Source organism: Xiphophorus hellerii, chromosome 3 (genome assembly GCF_003331165.1).
Source record: "Xiphophorus hellerii strain 12219 chromosome 3, Xiphophorus_hellerii-4.1, whole genome shotgun sequence".
NCBI classification, from domain to species: domain Eukaryota; kingdom Metazoa; phylum Chordata; class Actinopteri; order Cyprinodontiformes; family Poeciliidae; genus Xiphophorus; species Xiphophorus hellerii.
The window spans coordinates 32,749,165-32,772,042 of NC_045674.1; the positions used below are offsets into that span (position 1 = coordinate 32,749,165).

General features: G+C 38.7%; 1 protein-coding gene across 2 annotated transcripts in view; it reads right to left on the reverse strand.

The window, feature by feature from the left end:
- The window catches only part of ascc3 (activating signal cointegrator 1 complex subunit 3), a 235,171-nt gene extending 215,931 nt beyond the window's left edge, over window positions 1-19,240 (reverse strand). Inside the window, exons 1-4 of one of the 2 annotated variants that reach the window (XM_032558087.1) lie at window positions 19,121-19,239; window positions 18,385-18,522; window positions 9,224-9,374; window positions 4,859-5,436 (exon numbers count right to left, since the gene is read on the reverse strand). In XM_032558087.1, coding sequence (XP_032413978.1) covers window positions 4,859-5,436; window positions 9,224-9,374; window positions 18,385-18,474 — 819 coding nt within the window. In that variant the 5' untranslated portion in view covers window positions 18,475-18,522; window positions 19,121-19,239. Of the gene's footprint in view, window positions 1-4,858; window positions 5,437-9,223; window positions 9,375-18,384; window positions 18,523-19,120 lie in introns of both variants that reach the window. The other variant, XM_032558088.1, reaches the window with a different exon arrangement.
- Window positions 19,241-22,878: the final 3,638 nt, after the last annotated feature.

Sequence of the window (22,878 nt, forward strand, 5' to 3'; positions counted from 1 at the left end):
TACTGCTTCCCCCTCCTGAAATGCCAAATGGTGGACCAGAATTGCCTCGAAGCCATGCAGAAGTCTTTCTCCATGGCCTTTCAAACTCCTCCCATGATAGAGTGTTTGCCTCAGCAACTACCCGAGTCGCATGCCGGTTGTACTACTGATACCCAGCAGCTACTTCTGGGGTCCCACAGGCCAAAAAGGGCCAATAGGACTCCTTCTTCAGCCAGACAGCATCCCTCACAGAAGGTGTCCACCAGCAGGTTCGAGGGTTGCTGCCGCGACAAGCACCAACAACCTTGTGGCTACAGCTTCGATAAGCCGCCTCGACAATGGAGGTACGGAACATGGTCCACTCAGACTCAATGTTGCCCACATCCCACAAAACAAGATGGACTTAAAGCTCCATCTCACAGGAGACTTTGCCGGATGTTCCCAGCATACCCTTATAACACATTTGGTCCTGCCAAATGAGTTGGCTCCCCCACCAATGGAGTCAACTCACTACCAGGTCAGTGGACAGCTCAGCACCTCTCTTCACCCAAGTGTCCAAGAAATGTGGCCATGTCAGATGAGATGACGACAAAGTTCATCATTGAACTGCGGCCTGGGGAGTCCTGCTGCCAGGAACATATATGGACACCCTTATGCTTGAATATTGTATTCATTATGGACAATCAATGACAAGCACAGAAGTCAACAGACCACCACTCAGGTTTAGATCAGGAGGGCCATTCCTCCAAAACACACCCCTCCAAATCTCACTGTCATCTCACCCCAGCAGAACAATAGGTATTGGAGAGTCCCCAGGATGGGCACTCTCCAATACCCCCTTCCAAGGACTCCAAAAAGGGTGGCTAATCTGAACTATTGTTCGGCACGTAAGCACAAAAAACAGTCAGAACCCATTCCGCACTCATGGGTGGAGGGAGGCTATCCTCTCATTCACCAGGGTGAACTCCACCAAAATGGGGGGCAACAAGTATACCCACTACTGCCTGGCACCTCTCACCACAAGCAACTCTCTAGACTGTAAGAGTGTCCAACCCTTTTCAAGGAGACTGGTTTCAGAACCAGATCATGCCTGGAGGCGAGACCGACTATTTCTAGCCAGAACCTCTCAACCTCATACACTAGCTCAGGCTCTTTCCCTACCAGAGAGGTGACATTTCATGTCCAAAGAAACACCTTCTGGAGCCAAGGATTGGATTGCCAAGGTCCACTGCCATCTCACACTGCACCTGACCTTTTTGGCCCATCCCACAGGTGGTGAGCCAATGGGAATGGGGACCCACGTCTCCTTGGGTTAAAGCCACCAGGCACTTGCCAACGTGCCCCACCTCCCGTCCTGGCTCCAATGTGGGGTCCCGTGACCCAGATCCTGGCAACAAAACACTGTTTCCAATGATTGTATGTATTATAAGGGCTCTTTGAGCTGCACTTTGGATCCTCACAGCATTGACATTCTCGATAAACAAATGTTAAAATTCTACATCACTCTCTGTTAAAATGTTAGTATTTATAGTGACCCCTGAATATCTGGGGAGTCTTAAGCAGCTTAGTTAATTTATGAGTTGGGTCATCTCTAAATGTGAGCAGCAATGCTGTAGTGCAATCACACTACTGAGATCCTCTTTCTCTATATTCTTTATTATGGTTGATTACATACACTTATCAACGCACATTGTGCCATTTTCACCATTCAACTTTCAGACTTCTCAGCTTATTTTGCTAATGCCAACTATGACTTATATTGTAAATAACTAGGCCTGTCACGATAACAAATTGTGCTGAGCGATTAATTGTCTCAAAAATTATTGCAATAAACGATAATATTGTTTGAAGACCTTTTTACACTGATTCAATGGAAATGACGTAATAATGCATGCGATTTCCTACCAAAGATAGATACACATTATTTTCAAAAGAACACGTAACACTGGAATTGATAAACAAAATAAACAAAACAACCAAAAACAAAAATAAAATGGATTCTCAGTCTCCGTTAACAAAAAATGTACTTGAATAAAAACTAAACAACATAAAGCCAAAGTGGAAATAAATACTGCATTCAACCAAAAGAGTGCAGATTATGAAGTCTGTATACTATGTTGCCCTATAGCAATAATTAGATTTAAATAGAGAAAATGGGCACATCGACTACCTGATGCAATAGTTCACACTACACGTTCTTTTTGCCCCTATTTTTCCCCTCATGACAATCTTAGAACGTTGGCCATTCTAAGATTGTCGCTTGCGATTTCGTAACCGATCATCCTGTAGTGTGTGGTGTGTTACGGTAAATCGTCATGGCCGCTCCGATCTAAATCAGGGGTTTTCCCCGACTTGGAGCGTTAATGCAGCCTATTGAATTTGACAGGCAGCCAATGCGTGTTGATTAGGATTGGGGAATCCCAAACAGCTGACACCGCGCAACCCGAAGTCCAGCGGACATTGGAGATGATATGTGGAAACAACATTAATGTTTATTCAACATTTCGTGCAAAGAATATAGAAATGACAAGGGGAGGAGTTGGAGCGAAATTGCTACCGCAGTTGATAAACCCGGTAACTTTTCAGCTGTTCTTCATTAACGTGACATAAATGGGTTCTAATGATTTTCATTCAGTCAGGACTGACACTAGCCACATGCATTGCAGGTAGATTGTAGTAAAGCATTGATTAATGCCTGGTTTTAAAATTAGTTAACTGGACATGTAGCCATTATTTTGTGCCCATTGTTGGACACCGCACAGCAGGAACGAACCCGATCGAACCGTTATACTGTCGGCTAATGTGTGGTCTCTCAGGTTTTGAAAATGGGCTGACAATTGGCCGACAGCTCTAAGATCGTCCAGTGTGCGCTCGGCATTACACAAAGGAAATGAGGAAGGGAGATGTCAGTGGAGAGCACCAGAATTGAGCCTTTTTCATTCAGTGTCATCAACAGGAAGAGAAAAGGGCTGGAAGAGACAATAAAGCCGATAATTAAAATGAGGTCGATAGTTTTAATTTATCGTACGATTAATTGATTTATCGTTTATCACAACAGGCCTATAAATAACCTTTATACTTTTGTATATTTTTCAACTTTTTGGGGGGAGGGGGCGGATTTTTTTGGCTCCATTGAAATTGATGGAAAACCAAAAATATTAGGCAAAAACTTGACAGTTTTGTAAACCTAACTATGTCCACATACTTTCATTAAGAAACGCCATTCAACTTGTAAAATCTTGTGATCCTCTTCAATTACTTGTGTACATTTCAACTTGCTCATATCTTTTACTGTTATAAAATCCTTTTTCAACCTTTTAGGCACATTATGCTTATAATTCATCTTTATATTTGATTACAATAATGGAATTTGGCTACTGATAGAGTATGCCTTATTAACTTTTTGAAAATCCTGCTCCTTCACAAACAGCTTCTGGTCACGCCCTCAATTTTCATTCTTTCTACACATAAAATACATCAAAAGATAGGAAAAATCTATGTCTGGATTTGGAAAACGTAATACTCATTGATGTGGGATTTGCAGTTTTCTGGCAAATCGGCCTAGTGTGTCGAGGATATAAAAAACAGCAGATCTTAAATATACTGTGGTGCTGAGCCGTTCAATGATTTCTAAACTAACAACAGTATTTTATTTACCGTTCTCTGAGATACAAGAAGCCAGTGTATGTTGTGTGTGATGTGCTCCATCTTCCTGGTCTTAGCGAGAACACGAGCAGCCGTGTTCTGGATCAGCTTCAGATGTCTGAATGATTTTTTTTTAGGCAGACTTGTAATGACACTATTGCAGTAATCAGTGCGAGATAAACGCATGAATGTGTAACCCACATTTATTCAGTGACTTTTATTTTGTGGGCCCACTTCCTGGGTTGGCCCACACTCTTCTACTTCTTTAAAGCCCCGCCCCCAGCTTGCAGTTCGACTTCCTCCTCTGTTTCCACTGTGGTTGCTGCATGCTGTGTTTGGCGTCTTCAACACCAATCAATGCATTTCTTAGAATCTTCGGATTTGATTGCCTGGTGAGTTTCTCATCTGGGAGCAGCATTGTTTTATGTCCGAAATGTGAGGTTAATTACTCATTGGGGCATTCTTGCCAGAATGTCTGCTGCTGCCAGTTTGGAACTCTACCAGGATTCTACTATTGATAACTATCAGGCCACACGTTGAGGCTAAGTACTCCTCACTCTGTTGAAAAGGTTCAATCAGTCAGAACAGAATGTAGCTACAATTTTAAGTTTGATATTGCACAGTATTTTTATTTGTTCCACTCTTTCACTCTGCTGGAGTATTTGAAAAACTTGACAATTAATTTATTTTATTTTTGATAATTGATTATTCAGATTTTGAAAGGGCACTTTAAGTTGATTAATTTGAAATATGACTGATATTTTTTGACTATATTTAAATTATGGTCGATTTAACATTATTATTTAACTGTTGGATCATATCAAAATTACTGGAAGTCTAATAATTGCATTTGCATTTAATATGCCCAAATATACCCAAATTAAATATAATACACCCAAATTAAATATTTATTTTCCTTTTATATATGAGCATGTTATTTGCTGCATTGAGGTCAAATGGAACCAGCCCTGTGGTTCTTCGTGTGTTTATAGGAAGACTAAACTGTGGTGAGATGGTCCATTTAAAATCTTTGCTACACCTCACTGCTAAAGAAACATATACAGATCAACCTAGCCAGCTAAGAGAATGAAATACCTGAAATGAATAGAAACGGTACATGGCTAAAGAAATATGCATCAGTCAGTCAGTTTATAAGTCTTCATGAAGGACAATATTTCTGTCAAAATCTGACAATACTGAATTAGACACAGAAACGCTTTTAGACTTCTCTTACCTCATTCTGCAGCTCATCATCACTCCTGTGGGAGGTTAGCATCTCAAACAAGGAGGTGCACAGCTCCTCTGGGTTAGATGAAATCATATTTCCTCCTTCCAGGTATTTTTCCACTTCTCTTCTAAGGATGGATCCATCCCCAGAGCTTAAAGTTGTTCCACTATGGGGCACATCATCTTCACTGGCAGACTTATATCCACTTTGCTGATTATTGAGAAAGTTGACAAAGTCTACATCCACTCTCTCATCACCAAGATCAGAACCTTGGAGGTCTTCCAGTGGGTCAAGTGTGTAGAAGTCATAAGAGAAATTAACGTTGCATCCAAAGGCAGAGCCTCGCTGGTGGTGGTAACGGGAACGCTGGGTTTTGATGAAATCTTCGACTTTGGAGTCATCAAGTGGGGCCACCAGCCGAGCCACACAAGCACAGGAAGCTTCAGCTGCAGACGATGGAAATGGTCCAAACATTTGCTTAATGGCACAGGTCTCCTCTGTTCCAACATGGTCTTTGTTTTGAAAGGTCTCAAACAGAAAGACAGCAGCACATTCTATGGCCTCTTGACCATGTTCAGTTCCAACTGTTAAACAGAAAAAAGACAAAAAAACAAACTTTTACAAAATAATAGTTTCATGTCACAGCAGCACTGTAAATAGCTAGTGATCACCTAGCTTTTTACCAAGTTATGAATTTCCTATCCATTCCTACACATGCATTCCCATTTTATATTTTCCTACATAAAATTCATATCTGAATACACATACACCCTTGCTAAATGTGTAAGACTGAAGTTAAAGGGAATTATTTACTTATGTAGCACATTTTCAGCAACAAGGCAATATAAAGTGCAATAGAACCCAGATATGAGTCGTCATGGCCTTTAAGGCCTTCACAGCAGGCCTAAACACTATCAAAATCACTATATCTACAACCTATTTTATATTTTTGTTCAGTTAAATGCTGATTTAATTTCAATAGTCTATTCTCTTTTTTATAACATCTCTATTGGCTGCCCAGTTTCCCATTCTGTGTTCCTTCCAATCAGATTTCAGTATCTATGTGTTGACAGGGGCAGCCTAACCTGCCCCGGCCTTTCACAATTGCTAACAAAACAGTATAACACCAGAAATATACCTTTAAACAATCAGCTCACAGATTCGCACCTCAAGGCCTGCTTGGAGGCCTACAGTGATCTGATTGGATGGTCAGAGCGAATCACTAACCTCAAAGTTTTGCTAGCAAAGCAGAACTCATCAGCAGCCTGCACTGCTCATATTAATATGTGTGAAGTTATTTTTATTTGTCATACAATGGCTGACAGAGAAAACTGAGAAATTGATTTGATCTTATTAAGAATTAAAAATCTATTTTCAAGACAAACTTTTTCTTAAGGATCTGGACATCAGATCTCAGTTGTGAGCGATACCACCTATACCTTTAGACTGTAGATTAAATGGCTGGAATTTGCCAAGAATAAATCAAAAACAGGCCATAGAAAATGATTTGTTAATGGAACTGAATTGAATAGATCAGCTCCAGGAACTTGTGAAGTTCCCTCAGGGAAATTGTAGTTCAGTCTCCCACACAGCACCAATGCATCAAACGATACAGCAATACTTTAATTTTTTTAATAATTTATACCTAAAGTGAAAAATTAACAGACATTCCCTGCGATCGGCAGTGATCGGTAATCGGCCTCATGGATGATTGTATCGGCAGCAAAAAAACCTAATCGGAGCATCCCTACAATCTAACTATGAAGATTGTTCTTTGCACTTTTACTTATTAAAGTTTCCAGCGCCTTAAAATCTTAAATTTTTAATTTTTTAATTTATCTATGCTGAAACCATTAAATCAAACCACTAACAGTCTCAAACATGTGTTACAGTTCAATATCTGTGTCTTAAAATGTTAGTATTTTAAGACACTAAAGTGGAACTCTGTTCATTTGCCTAGAAAGTCCAGTTGGTTTAAGGAGGTTTGAATGCACAATCAAACTCTAACACGGACCAAAGAAGCAAACCCTGATCCACGTAAAACCTGGGACTCAGTTCGGTTGAAATGAACTCTGACACTGTGCTTTTGGAGAAGAGACTGTTCCAAAAGCAGGAGGGCATTCTGGTCAATATGTCACTCTTTTTTTTTTTTTTTTTTGAGCCCTGTGGGTCAGCGGAGGTGATGTGCCGGTTGCCATGACAACGGGTCTGCATGTAGAGTAAAACTGACACAGAGAACAAGGAAAAGCATAATATGAGTGATTTAAATTTGTTTTACACCCGTTTATCAGTTTACTTTCCCTGTGCTGTGGTTGACTACAGCCGCTGTAATTTTTAAACCTTCAATAAAAAGCAAAAATTGACTAATTGCCTCGTTTGTAGAACGTGACAATATTCATAACAATCATCAATTGGGATGAAATATTTCACAAAGTAAAGAAGTCATACTAAGTCAAAGAAGAAATACTAACTAACTATTTGTAAAATATGTATTCTCCCTGGATATAACTCTATAAACAGCTTGGTTTCTGTCAAAATGCAAGAAAGGACTAAGCAAATTTCTCTTTTATATTGGTCAATTTAAAATCAAAATATCAGCAATTTGCTCAGCTTTAGTTTAAGCCACATTTTATAGAACTCGGGTAAGAAATAAGGGGGCTAAAACCATCTTTGTGACAGATTACTGCTCATTCCGAATTGGAACATTCTGGTTTTGTGGACATGACTAAATGACTCATAGTAATGGCACCTGCAGGAGTGCCAAGTTAGCATTAGCAGCTAATAATGCCATCACTCTCACTGTGATGCAGTTAGTTATTTTAACTAACTACAGCTGGTTAGTTAAAATAACCAGATGTAGTTATAATATATTAATCACAGATGGGTTGGCATGAGGTAAACTGTCTCAGTCACCTCTGGTTGGCGTCTGCTGTTTTGCCACTGAAACAACTTAGCTGTAGTTGCTTAATGATTGGACCACATCACCACCTTGTAAATATTTTTACGCTGCATTAAACAGATAATACCAAGGATATTATTGACAGAGCAAACTTGAAGCCGTGAATACTTACAATGGTTCAGGTAGTTCTGTGCAATTGTGATATTGGAATATCAAATGTGCGATATATTAATAAGCCCTACTGTGATGTAGGGCTGTTGTAAACAAATATTTTAGTAATCGAGTAATCTATTGATTATTCTTATGATTAATTGAGTAATCGGATAAAAAAAGATGAAGTAAAACATTGGTAAATCTAACAGAACAGCAGTATTACGATCGCATATCATCATCAGTCCAATTATTCACAGTTGAGCTTCCCTAACAATTACTTTTCTGTAGTTTAGAAAATGTACCTGTAACAATAATAGCTCACTTTATAAGTTAACCTGACAAAATGTTATACAAAAATCTGAAATTATATTCAATTTAATAATAAAGAGGCAGGCTCACAAATATGCTTATAAAAAATGTCTATGCTCCAGCTTTTTTTTTTATGTATTCATCTTCAGTCAATTTAATAGATTAACTCTCACCTTGCCCAGACATTTATAGCTTTTGTGTTTATGTTAGCGACGGGATTTGACACCTTGTTCGTCACACACAGAAACATCTGCCAGCTACATGCCGCCACGATGAGCTCCGCCACCCATTTGTTGAGACTGGGATGATGTGAAATAAATTTTCCGGTTCGTCCGTGAAGCTACATTTACGTTAATCATCTAAGGCGCAGCCCCCCGCAGTGTTCAGTCTATCCGCTCACCTGTATAAATACATCTTCAGCGCCCTTCCCCGCCGTTCGCTCTGAACACCGGCCACCAGGCAGCAGCTCAGGGAGGAGAAAAGCTGCCGTACTCCAGGCATCGCGCCAGTCATTTTAAGGATGCTTATTGGTCCCCCGAAAAACGACAAAGACCCAGACATTATCACCGATCAATAAAATCCCCACGGCCGAACTTGAAAAGTGGACGTTATGCTGCTAACACTTAGTTTTCGTCAACAATTTAGGCGGAAGTGAGAGCGCTGCGCAACGCAAGTAATAACCTGGCCGGAAAACGGTGCAGTAAATAATAAAATATAACTTAACGAAGCTTCGAGGCAGATAAATTTTCCTTGAAGAATTTTAATAATCGAGGTACTCGAATCACTTGAGGAATTGTTTCAGCCCTACTGTGATGGCACAATTTTTTCACCAGACTGTTTGAAGCAGTGTCAACAAAAAAAAAGTTGGTGGTAAGTAAGCACAAACTTGGCACATAATCAGGGTAGTGAAAAAGTGTGGTAGTTAAACAGAAGAAGTTGAAACCCAAAATTCTGGAGTAAAAAACAGAAAATCAAACTGGCAATGGATTTGAGAGCAAGGAGTTAGTTACCAATCTGTTTGGCTGCCTGAATCAGGCTCTTCAGTTCCTGACTGGCAGCTTGCTGCTTAGCTTTATCCTGATGCTCAGAACAAAAATGGACAATCTTCTGCCATGTCAAGCCTTCTCTGGCAAACAGCTCTTGTCTCTTCACACGCTTGGCCTGGAACAAAAGAGAAAATAATTACACTCCAAATAAAGAGAACAATATTCATCAAACTGCAAGAGTCCCAAATAACCAGCACTTCACTTACAACATATAGCTGGAAAACTCTAGTATATGAAGTCCAAAAATATGAATACTCTACAAAAGTCTGTGTATTTTGCTGACATAAACATAATCAGAATCTAATTTATTAGCCAAGTATTTTTACATACAAGAAATTTGACATGGTACTGTTGAGGTGCAGATCATTCAACTTAAGGGGATTTTTTTTAAATTGGAAAAAAAAAAGTATAAATACAAGTATGACAATGTTGGATAAATAAACTTAACTTGAGCTAAAAATAAATTAAGAGCTACGGACTAGCGGTGTAAAAAAGAAAGGAGAGGGAGTACTAAGCTGCCTTGGAGGAGGAGATTGGGTCAGGTGGCTGGTGGGGAATAGAGGTGAGGCGAGGGGGCCATAACAGTGGAATGACTGCATCTGATGGCAAGGAGGATTATGTACTAGAGGAGAGCACTGGGGCAGAGTAGATGTAGTGATGGTGGTGAGTGTAGCACAATGGCTAAATCTATTAAAAAAAAGTTATTCTGGGCCACCACTTCTACACAGAAATTAAGATAATTTATGAAACACTGATTCATCCCCTCTAGATCTTCACCAGGAGTTCCCCCAGAGTCCCCCCGCAGGGCCTCCTTTGCTTCAGCAGGCCATCTTCTGATGGAGCGAGTGGAGACACCCTGCCTTTGGACCACTGGGGTGTACTTGGCTGTATGTACACCAGGTTGTGGTCTGACTTGCCCAGTGGGGGAAGGGCAACAGCCTTACATGAATCTTTTACATTGGTGCTGTCGTGAAAACTGGCATAGGGTAGTGAGATCTTTCCAGGAACACGCAGAAAACAGAGCATAAAGGCCTGAGAAAAATAAAGTAATCTTGCAGTTTGATTTAAGTATAATTAAAGAGACATAAATATATATGTGCACAATTATTCACTGAATGATTTTCTGAAATGTATCTTTGTATTTTAATCTGTAATACTGATGAGAACATGATGATTATGATTGATAATTATGTATGTGATTTACAGTCATGGTTGATAATTAATAATGGATTATAAGAACGTGTGGATTTAAAAACATACTTAAAGTTATGATGAATGTAAATGATAAATGATAACATGATGGTGTTAATGATTTATAATGAATTAACAGAAATGTGTTGATTTAAAAAGATAGAATTAAAGTGCTGGGTGAGGTCCTGTTCTCAGGCTGTGTTGCAATAGGCAAGCTGAGCAGAGTGGAGAATCAGGGGGATTTTGGGGAAGTACAAACAGATGGCCTTGGAAAAAAGGGGAAGTTCACATGATGTTAGAGCTGTGAGTCACGCAAGGGCTGACGGTTGGGAAAGGTTGGGACTTTCCAGCGACTCATCGAACATGCGAGAAGTCACGTACACTATCTCCCCCATACACAACCATGGGCTGAGATAGTATAAAAGACAGCAGAAAGAGGAAGAGAGCGTTCTTAGTCCGCGGCGTGAGGATGAGTCAACCAGAGGACGCAGAGGAAACATCAGCAGAGGACCGCACCCTGGAGCTATGGGGAAGTTGAGACTTTGCGCCGCCAAGAAAGGACAAGATCCATCATCCCCCAGCCCTGGCTCCTGATTCTACAGCCGACTCTGCCTCAACCCAACGATCTCAAACCAACCGCAACAGACTTGGAGAAAAGACAAAGATCCCTGGAGGGATGAAGAATTGGATGTTCGAAGGACAAGGACCAATTCTGCTTTGCTTCTATTCTAAAGAGGATTTTTCCACACAAAGACAAAGATTCTGAACCAAGGAATTAAAGACTTCCGTTGCCAAGATCAACTGCCATCTGGGTATGAGTCGAACTGCTCCCCAAAAGCCTCTCTCAGTTTATTAGTGACACAGGTCAGGGAAGGAAGTTAGGATAATATGGTTGGGTTATGTTGATTTTATTATTTTGAATTAGTTTTGTAATTTTTAATAATTAATCTGTATGTCACTTACCCCTGCTAAAGCTTGCTTAATAAATATATCTTTATAAAATTTTATAGAGGTTGGTGGACACTGAAATTAATTGAGTCATTGATTATTTTAGTTTCTCCTATTAAAGTAAAATCAGTATACATGATTCCAGTAATGTGGTGGCTTCGGACTTTCCTTTAGTGAGTGTAAAAATAACAACCCTGGGACTTGAATCTAAGTCACTAAATCTAATCTAGCCGTTTCCAAGTGCAGGTTATTTAAGAGAGAGGGCTACCGTTAACAGAAGTGGTTATTGGGACTACGCAGCTGTGAGGGCTACTCAGTTGACTGTTCCTTAACTGTAGAGGGTCGTAACTTCTGGATCGAAGGTAGTTAGAGCTAGACGAGCCTCTCTCGCCACCAGTTTAAACAGATTATCTCTCATAGACCTCCTGTAGGGTAAGACCCAGGTCTTAGAGATACTCCGGACCTGTTAGACAGAGAACTGGTCAGTAGTCAGCACAGAGGAGTTGTGAGGAGTGGGCGGGGCTGACTATTGCTAGAGTAACGAACAGTGCACAGTAAATCAATTGCCCTGTTTTTCCTGGTGGGACAATTGACAACCATGGTGAAAAGCAGCCAGAATGGAATCCAGGGTGACATGATTAAGATCTCCATATATTATTAAGAGGGCTTCAGGATGTTGCAACTGAAGTTGTGCTGTGACACGTTGTATCATTTGACAGCAGGTGGCTGTCTCAGAGGGATGTAAAAACAGATGGAGATCACATGACTGAACTCCCGGGGAAGATAGTAGGGACACAGGCTGACAGCCAACAGCTCCAGATAAGGGCAACACAACTTTGCCTTACCTGTGACATGGCCAGGGATACACCAATTTTTGTTAACGGAGATGATCAAACTGCTACCTCTGCTTTTTCCACATGCCTTTGGATCCCCATTATTTCTGGCTGCTGTAAATCCGCACAAAGCGTAAATCCGCAAGCAGCGCTGCTGTTGCTCCTGCTACGCAATGGACTAAACCATTGTTCTAAAAATGGCTGGAGGGGGACCTAAAAGTTAAAAAAAAAAATTCTTGGATGAATGGTAGGTTTATTTACAGGGTTTATAAAGGAATCCCAGAGTTGAATTTACTAGTTTTTACTACCTCTACAATATTTTTACTACCAACACAAAATTGAGCCAAATTCGCGCCGATTTCCTCAATTTTGGGAGATCAGTGATCGGCCAATATTTACATGAAGCCAATCTCACCCTCTGATTTTTTCTACATCAGCAAAGGTCTAAAAATCAGCCACTGTCTTCTTCTGCTCTGCAATGAGAGGTTTGACTGATAGACCGGCCTACCAGGTCATGTCTGCAAGCTTGTAGTTATCAATAGTAACTCCACTGTTACCAACTCAGAGACTTTCTTCCTATATTTAGCAACATTTCAATAAAAAAAATGGCACTGGCTAAAATGAAAATTGGCAGGTCAAACTTTTTATAGATTGACAATCTATGATCTGTGAGAAAGCTGCAATCGATGACCCATGTAAGATGAGGGCTCATGTAAGACAAAACTTAATCCCACTTACTGTGACTTTATCTTGATCAAAACCTCACGTTAAAAACAGAAAGCACTATTTCTAGTGCTTATCCTATATCCATACGACTTAGGATATTTGTTGTTTTTTTTAAAGAATATCAGTACAATGCAATGACATTCCAATTTCACAAGCCGATGTTTTATTCTCAACAGAATATTAGTTTGCTACTAATTGTCAACACCAGGACAACTCGATAACAAGGTTCAATGGTATCGTATTTCACAGGTCATTGAAAAATTTAAATAAACAAATGTCCATGTGCAGCGAAATTCAGTGTTTCGGTGACCAACACACCAACTCTGTCAGACCATCGTTACAATTAGAGAAACTGTATCAATTTGCTAATCAACCACTGAAAATCCAGGTACTTTCTGTCCAATTTTCTTTGGACAGATGAGTCTAAAAATAGGGCTGTTGTAAACACATATTTTAATAATCGAGTATTCTATCGATTATTCTGACGATTGATCAAGTAATCGTATAAAAATTTTTTCAGATAAAACATTGATAAATCCAACGAAACAGCAGTGTTACTATCGGATATCAACGTGATGATTATCTGGCGAGTCCAATTTCTATTGGACAGATAGTCCAATTTCTTATATTTGAGCATCCCTAACAATTACTTTCTTTGTAGTTTAGAAAAATAACTAACAATAATAGCTCATTTTCTAAGTTAACCTGAAGTTATACAAAATTTGAAGTTATATTTAAATTAATAATAAAGAATCAGGCTCAGAAATCTGCTTATAAGAAATGTCTATTCTCCTTTAAGTTTATGTATTCATCTTCAGTCAATTTAATAGACGAACTCTCACCTTCCCCAGACATTTATAGCTTTTGTGTCCGTGTTAGAGACAAGATTTAACAGCTTTGTTCCTCACACACAGAAGCTCATCTACCAGCTATTTACCACCAAGATGCACTCCGCCACCCATTTGTTGAGACTGGGATGATATGAAATAAATTTTCCAGTTCAATCATAAAGCTACGCATCTAAAGCACAGTCGCCCACAGCGTTCAGTATGTTCACTCACCTGTATAAATACACCAGCCGCGCTCTTCCAAGCCAGCTCCGGGAGGAAAAACGGTGCCGTACGCCAGGCATCGCGCCAGTCATTTTAAGGATGCTTATTGGTCCCAAAAAAAAAAAAACCTGGACATCCTCAATAAATAAATAAAATCCTCCCAGACTGAACTTTAAAATTTGACGAAAGGTAAGCTAACACTTAGCTTTCGTCAAAAACTCTTAGGCAGAAGTGAGGGCGCTGTGCAACGCAAATGATGAGCCAGCCGGAAAACTGTGCACTAAATAATAAAACATAATTTGCTTCAAGGCAGATAAATTTTCCTTGAGGAATTTAATAATCGAGGTACTCGAATAATTTGAGGAATCGTTTCAGCCCTAGTCTAAAATATAATTTTTTTAACACCAGAACAGAGTACATGTTTGGCATAAACCAGATAAAGTCTGGTAGATGGCGACATAAAGCATCACACTTAAGTTATCAAAGCCACAGAAAGGAGTAAGACTCACTATTAGACAGAGGGTCTCTAGAGCCCAATCTATTTCCTCATGTATGCACATTTTCTATTGATATCTAATTGTGGGGAAATGATTAGTCTCTGGTCTTTATCTGTAAAAACAAAACAAAATTTAGAAGAAAAAACAAAAGTTGTAAAAAAAATCATTTTTCATACCAGTTTTTTTTTAAACACTAATATTTCCAACATAGTTTAAGAAAAGCCAAAAAGGTTTTATTTTCACATTTTACATTACAACTCGCATTCATCCACAGCAGTTCTGCAGAAGCCAGTGTTAATGAGCCTAACATTTTGTTATGTATTTTTAAACAGTACCTCATTAGTGTAATCCTTATTACACTAATGAGGTACTGTTTAAAAATACAGTACCTGTATTTTTAAACAGTAAAATACAGTTTACTGTATTTTACTGTAAAATACAGTAAAATACTGTATTTTACAGTATTTTACTGTAAAATACAGTAAAATACTGTATTTTACAGTAATAAAATACAGTATTTTATTACTGTAAAAAAGCAAGACTTTTTATAAGCAAGACTAATAAAAAGTCTTGCTTATTATTAGACTTTAATAAGCAAGTCTAATAAGCAGACTTGCTTATTAAATCTAAGCAAGTCTGACAGTTCAGGGCTCATAGGCCAGGAAAAGCATTAACACACTGACTCAACTACAATCAGTATCTGAATACCTTCTAAAACTAAGCATTTTAGCACAAACTGGGAGATAATCTCTGAGTGACTCCAGTCATCTTTTCCCTGGAGAAGCACATTTTCTGCTGAGCAGATTTAATGAGAGCTGAGCCAGGTAAAATGAAGTTCTGCATATTGCCCCAAATTCCATTTAAAGTGTCAGGCAAAGTCGCAGAGAAATAAACTAGGAAAGAGACACCCGGTTTTAAAAAACCCATGGGTCTATAAATACAGGAAGAATTACATGCATTAATTCTGGGTTACACCAACTAGTTGACACATTGATTCTTTACTCTGCAATGACTCTTCAGGTAGCTAGTCGACTAGTCACAATTACATGACAAAACAGACTTTTACAAAAAGATGGAAGATGAGGAACTAGGTAAGTTCACCAGATAATCATCACGTACGTTTTGGAGGGAAACACTACCGGAAGTGGAATCAACTCAGCAAGAACCCCGCCATCACGTTTCAACTGAGAAAAGTATTCTACTTTTATCATCACTTTGAGAAAAACTTTTGGTAAAAATACTGAGTGAAATAATGGCTCCAAAAGGACCCAAGACCGATATGAGACCGGATGAGGAATTTGTATCGCTCATACAAGTTAAATAGTTACTGAGCCAGCAGAAGGAAATGTACATGGAGTTGCTTCAACAACAACAGGACAATTTCAAAAGCTTTGTTAAAATTATTATGGACACTACAAACGCCAGACTGGATGAGTTGAAACGAGAAGTGTAGGACAGTGGTCCCCAACCTTTTTATTACCACAGACCAGTCAGGACTTGGCAATTTTGCTGCGGCCCGGGTGGGGGACAGGGTGAAGGGGGAAGGAAAGAACTGTCAGATAATGCTTCTGCATGTTGGTGTTCCCACTAAAGCCTTTTCTTTTCTTTTTTTTTGCCCCGATTTTCCCTTTACGACAATCTTACAAAGTCCTGCAGTGTGAGGTGTGTTGAATATGCCCGATCTAAAATCGTTGCTCAATTCGATATCAGACCTACGTTTTTATTCACAGACAAGTGTGAGGTTTCCCCCAGAAAACTTGCTAAGCCAGCTGGTTGGATGCTCGGGCAGTCATTCACAAAGCGGCCCATCGTGTTTTTGAGTTAAATATTGTTTAAACTTGACAGGAAATTTTAAAATATCACTTGATAATTATGTTATTGAAAGACTGGAAAATTAATACCTGAATACCACCTATAAAATCTTAAAAAATACAAACATTTTTTAAAATAACTTGAAAAGATAAGCAATGCTTAGCCTGGCACAAGTAAAGCCTGGTGACCCACCAGGCTTGTAGTAATACACTGGGGGAAACCCTGCAAGTGTATGTAGAAAAAAAATATTCTTGCCCATAATTTGATAGTTAGAGGGCGCAGTCCCGCCGCCCTCCTCCTCACCAAGGGCTCAGTGTCTGAACAACATGGAGGCTGTGAGAATCCTCAGTCATTATTAGACCGAGGACAGCAAGACTAATTTATTTTGTTAAATTGTTATATGTAACAAAATATTATTCTCGAGAGGCACAAGCAGGCGTCCTGACACATAGATGAAAAATACATAAATAAAAAAAATTGAAAAAAAAAAATAAAGAGAAAAACTCAAAAAGGGCTCTAGGGGCATCAAGGATAAAAGGGGCAGGGGCTCAAGCACCTCCGCCCCCTTTTGCATGTGCCTGCTCATCAAGCAGGTTCTGCGAGGAGCTTTCTCGCTCACCTTGTAGTCACGCATCATGCTGGTTTTATATTATTTTTAAATATTATTATTCCGGTTACATGATCCATCAAACCATATCAAATGCTTTGTCCACTTAGTCAGCCAGATTTCCGTGCAGCCGCCGGAAACTCCTCCCATAAAGCTTGGTCAACCAATCCAGTCTCTATGCAGCTTATCAAAAACTCAACAGACACGAAATGGAAGAGTAAAGCCACATAAATATACTTGTCCCTTTATATCCAGCTAAACATGCGTAGTGCAGCTGATTTAGTTCATCATACAGGGCCGGTCTAAGGTTTTATGAAGCCTTGAGCTGTATAACAGTCCCCTCTGTTATACAGAGGGGACTTAGGTCTTCAGGACCTTATTACACACTTAAATCATTACACACTTAAATCAGTAACATGCTGAGTCTTTCCTTCTAGAGATCCCCAGACTAGAGTTACTTACAACAATGCTGTCAATATCTTTTCTACATTTTTAAAATTATTTTTAATAATTCCTCTATGTCTCAGCGACTATGAAACAAAATATGAATTGACTCAGTGTCATTTCAGTGGGCATTTTTAAGTGATCCTGGACCTATTATTATCAAAAGGTTCAAAAGTTTATTAAAATACAAATCAAATTTAAATTCAAAAATACTTTATTGATGCCAAGTGAAAATTAAATATCAATAACTTCTAAAAGAAAACTTCCTTGTTGTTCATATATAGAATCTGAAAAGAATAAAAGCATAAAAGAATGAACTGTTGTAAATTCTTGAAGAATTACTGAATGAATGTTGATCACATCTGCAGCCTGGAAGGTTTTCACATCCTTAAGTCTCAGTGTTTTTAAGGCAATTTGAGTTTTATAAAAATGCTCTAAAATCAGTAGACATGACTTGTTTGTGAAAGGCAGTTGTTTAACTTGATCTTCTCAGCGACATAGCACAAATTCCCTCATTGCCTTGTCACATTAAATCAAACAAAACTACAACATATCACACTTCATTTAACCTTAAATCAGTGATCCTAACTCACACTGATGCTGGGTATCATTTTTGTTTTTTTATTTTCAAATCTATTCAACACTGGAGTGTTTAGAACTTTAGTGATTTGTTTGCTCACAAGTTCTCTTTTCCCCGAGACATCAGACAGATGTACTTATGTCAAGGTTAAAAGTTAAGAGAAATGATAAAAAACAGATTTTTAGTGTCCAATCATGGTAATTGATAACCTTTAAGTATATTCCAAATACCTTGTCTTTTGCCAAATTATTTTATTGAATGTTTTCCCCAGAAATTCCATGTAACAAAATGTCAAGTTAAGGCGCTATCTGGCTTTTCTAAGCAAACGATGTTTGAAGAATTAAAAGTTCTTGAGTAATATTTAATTGTACTTTAGACAAGATTAAATACTTATTCATTATGAGGGAGAGATATAATTTGCTTTTTTGGCCTCACCTTCAGGTCATACAGCTGCTCCGTGGGATCCTCCCTCTTGCTGACATTAGAGAAAGAACGAAGAGCACCTGTAAGACGCGGAGGAGACATCGGTCCCTGTGTCTATCGTCACCGCAGCTGGACTGGTTCTTCCTAAGACTAACGCAGAAAATGCACACAGAAATAAGTTCACATGGTAGTATGCTTGAAAGCACAAACTTTATCTATTCAACAAGCGCAACAAAGGTCTAATGCAACTGCTTCATTAGAAGAGTTGTATTAGACAACTAATACAGCGAGGATAGTTATTAGAAACTGTCCTCGCTCAGTGTTCCCCGGACACCAGGATGTCCAGCTATCCCACAGTGTTGAAATAAACAGACAGACATGTTGAGTGACGCAAGTTCTGGAAAACCCTTCCAGATAAAACTGAATTTCCTGAATTCAAAATCCTACAGAATAAAGAGTCAGTGTTGCTTGTTCCACGTCTAAACCGTTCTAACTTTATCAGTCAACTTTAAAGCCACCTGTTTTCGCGTTTTATTGTCTGATAATTCTGTTTAGATGTCACCGTTCTGTAACAACCCGGTATCGTGCAGCATGTGAGCTGTTACCGCTGCTAGCTAGTCCTTATCCGACAGCTAAGCAATTTCTTTAGCAGCGGCAGCTTAAACAGCGTACATATAACAAGCTGCAAGGAGTCGAAGGATTTTTAACTCTGATCACATCGTTACTAAGGCACATATTTCTGTATTACCTCTTAAAGCGTTGTTTGAAACTTATGTCGGAGACAGCCGGTCTATATTAGTAGCCTGCAAGCTGCGGTCAACAGAAGTAGCTGTGCGCACAGAAAGGTGGGTATTGTAGTTTAACGTCTGTTTAACGTTACGGAAGTGTAAGAAATTGTCTTTAAAAAACTACATTTCCCATACCAGTGACGTTGTAGCGTCATCTCACAAGGATGGATTGGATATTTACCCTGGTTTTTTTCATTCCACTGGCTCCCTGTAGCTCACAGAATAGACTTTAAACCTTGTGTTGTCTTGCGGGTCAAAAGTGACCCACTGGCATGTTTAGCTGTAGAAAAAATACCTTAAACTATCTTTTTTCAACTTGAAATTTTATGACTTTTTCTAAATTGACCCCATCATTAGAAAAAGTGATACTTTATTTTTGTTTATGTTTCCATTTGGGCTGTACACCACTAGGGTACAAAGATTGTCTTGTGGGTAATTTCTGACCCGTGAATTATAAAACCATTTAAACAGCAGAAAATAGTTCAAAGGTCACACAGAAACTGTCTCTAATACATACACACACACCTACACACCCAAAGGTCACACACAAACTTTCTCTAATACATACACACCCACCTACATACCCGCATATGCAAGCATACACACACATTAAATAAACTGGATTGATGTATGAATTGAACTTGCATCTGCACCTGCAGCTAACCCCTCACATCACACAAGCTCCCAAACACAACAAAAAACAATCTCAGACATAATAAAAACAAATTCAGTATAGAGGATGTAAAGGTGCCCTAAATCAAAGTACCCCTAGTTGATTCTTCGCTGAAGCTGTGAGTAAATGTTTCAATGTCCAACAGGTTGTAAGTCGTATGTTCACACATACTGTCTTACACAAGATGTTGAACATCTTATATAATTTTGCAGGATGTTAATCATAAGATTTTGAACAACGTATGGTCAAGATGTTCAAAATCTTTGAACATCTTGATTTGCAAGATGAACATGAATCCTGCAAAATTATTTAACATCCTGAGAAATAATTTTGCCGGATGTTAAACATAAGATTTTGAACATCTTATGATCAACATCTTATGTTGAACATCTTCAACATTTCATGTTGAAGGATGTTGTATGAGAGAAGTATTTTCATAATTGACATCCTAAATAGTATAAAAGAATGAACTGTTAACAAAAAGTTACAGATTCTTGACTTTTTTTCCCTTTCAATATAGTTAATTCAGCAGTAATTACTTCACATTTATATAATAACAATAATAAACTTTTACTATGTAAAAGAAAACTTATGACAGTTGGTTTGTCGTAAAAAGAAAGGTATAATACTGTTGATCGTCTTTTTGTATTGTGTAACAAAAAAATACATGATAAAAATGAAATAAATTAAGTTGAATTGATAAATAACAGATTGTTTCATCATGCAAAATAGACTTTGGATTTCTAATACAAGTAAACTGCTTCATTTTGGGACTTTTATTAGGGCGGGTCATTTTTGACCCGTAGGACAAGGGGAGTAAACAGAATGTTAAGAACGCACAGTAGTTAACCCTTTCATGCATAGTGGTCACTACAGTGGACAGCTATCTAAAAGCCATTTTCTTGTGCTTCCTGTGGATTTTTATGTTATAAATGCACACAGACCACTGAAGTGGACACTAATGCATCATAAAATACACCATCAACTACTGGCCATCAGCTGCAAATGCAAGAAATTATTTTTGTTAAATACAATATGGCCGACAGACAAAAAAGCATGAGAACCGACCCGGTCCCTCCTTCTACTGTAGACGACTCTTGCAAGTAAAAAAAATATTGTGACATCAGGTAACCCCTAAGGAACAATACTACTGATGTATTTTTCAAATAACAACTTTGTATTTGGACAAAATTACAATTGATCACATAAAAATAAAAAATAAAAAATTTTTTTTTTTTACAAAAAAATGTTCCTGCCTTTTTTATGCCTTAAGAAAAGAATTTTAAAAATTGGAAAAAAAATTCTGACACAAAGGATCATAATTCATGCATCAGAGGGTTAAGATACTTTTGTTAGTTTATAAATCACTGAACGGCTCAGCACCACAATACATTACAGATCTGCTGCTGTTGTATCAACCTTCCAGACCTCTCAGGGCTTCTGGTTCTGGTCTGCTTTGCATCCATAGTCTGCTCCGCATCCTGTGAATCAAACATGGAGAAGCAGCATTCAGTTTTTATGCACCACAAATCTGGAACAAACTCCCAGAAATCTACAAAACAGCCAAAACACTGAGCTCTTTTAAATCTAGATTAAAAACCCACCTGTTTAGAGTTGCTTTGGAAAGATAATCAATGAAACATTCAATCAATTAATCAACCAAATTTTATTTGTATAGCACATTTCAGCAGCAAGGCATTTCAAAGTGCTTTACATCATTACAAACACAGAAACACAATGCAACATAGAATCAACAATCAAAACACGTCATTAAGTCAAGTTCCATCAGTAAATTTGTAATTGATTACATTTCAAATACAATTCTAAACAGGTGGGTTTTTAGTTGAGATTTAAAAGAAGTCAGTGTTTCAGCTGTTTTACAGTTTTCTGGAAGTTTGTTCCAAATTTGTGGTGCATAGATGCTGAAAGCTGCTTCTCTTCGTTTAGTTCTGGTTCTGGGGATGCAGAGCAGACCAGAACCAGAAGACCTGAGAGGTCTGGAAGGTTGATACAACAACAGCAGATCTTTAATGTATTGTGGTGCTAAGCCGTTCAGTGATTTATAAACTAACAACAGTATTTTAAAGTCTATTCTTTGAGCTACAGGGAGCCAGTGTAGGATCTTTAAAACTGGTGTTATGTGCTCTATCTTCCTGGTTTTAGTGAGAACGCGAGCAGCAGCATTCTGGATCAGTTGCAGCTGTTTGATTGATTTGTTGGACAGACCTGTGAAGACGCTGTTGCAATAATCAATACGACTGAAGATGAACGCATGAATTAGTTTCTCTAGATCTTGCTGAGACATTAGTCCTTTAATCCTGGAAATGTTCCTCAGGTGATAGAAGGCCGACTTTGTAACTGTCTTTATGTGGCTCTGGAGGTTCAGGTCAGAGTCCATCACTACTCCCAGGTTTCGGGCCTGATCTCTAGTTTTTAGCTGTAATAACTGAAGCTGTGCATTGACTCTAGATCGTTCCTCTTTAGGTCCAAAAATAATAACTTCAGTTTTGTTTCTGTTCAGCTGGAGAAAGTTTTGGCACATCCACACATTTATCTGTTCTAAGCATCTGTTCAGTGATTGGATGGGCTCTGAGTCACCTGGTGACATCATAATGTAGAGCTGTGTGTCATCTGCATAGTTATGGTAGCTAATATTATTTCCTGTTATAACCTGAGCTAGTGGGAACATATAAATATTGAATAAGAGGGGTCCTAGGATTGAACCTTGGGGTACCCCACATGTGACCTTTGACCTCTTTGATGAAAAGTTTTCAATTGAAACAAAGAAATCCCTGTTCTTTATGTAGGATTCAAACCAGTTAAGCACTGGACCGGAGAGTCCGACCCAACTCTCCAGTCGATTCAGTAATATGTCATGGTCAACAGTGTTGAAAGCTGCACTGAGGTCCAACAGAACCAGCACTGTGGTTCTCCCACAGTCCGTATTTATATGGATGTCATTGAACACTTTTATGAGGGCGGTCTCTGTGCTGTGGTGAGCACGAAAACCAGACTGGAAGGAGTCAAAGAGGTTGGTTATAGTTA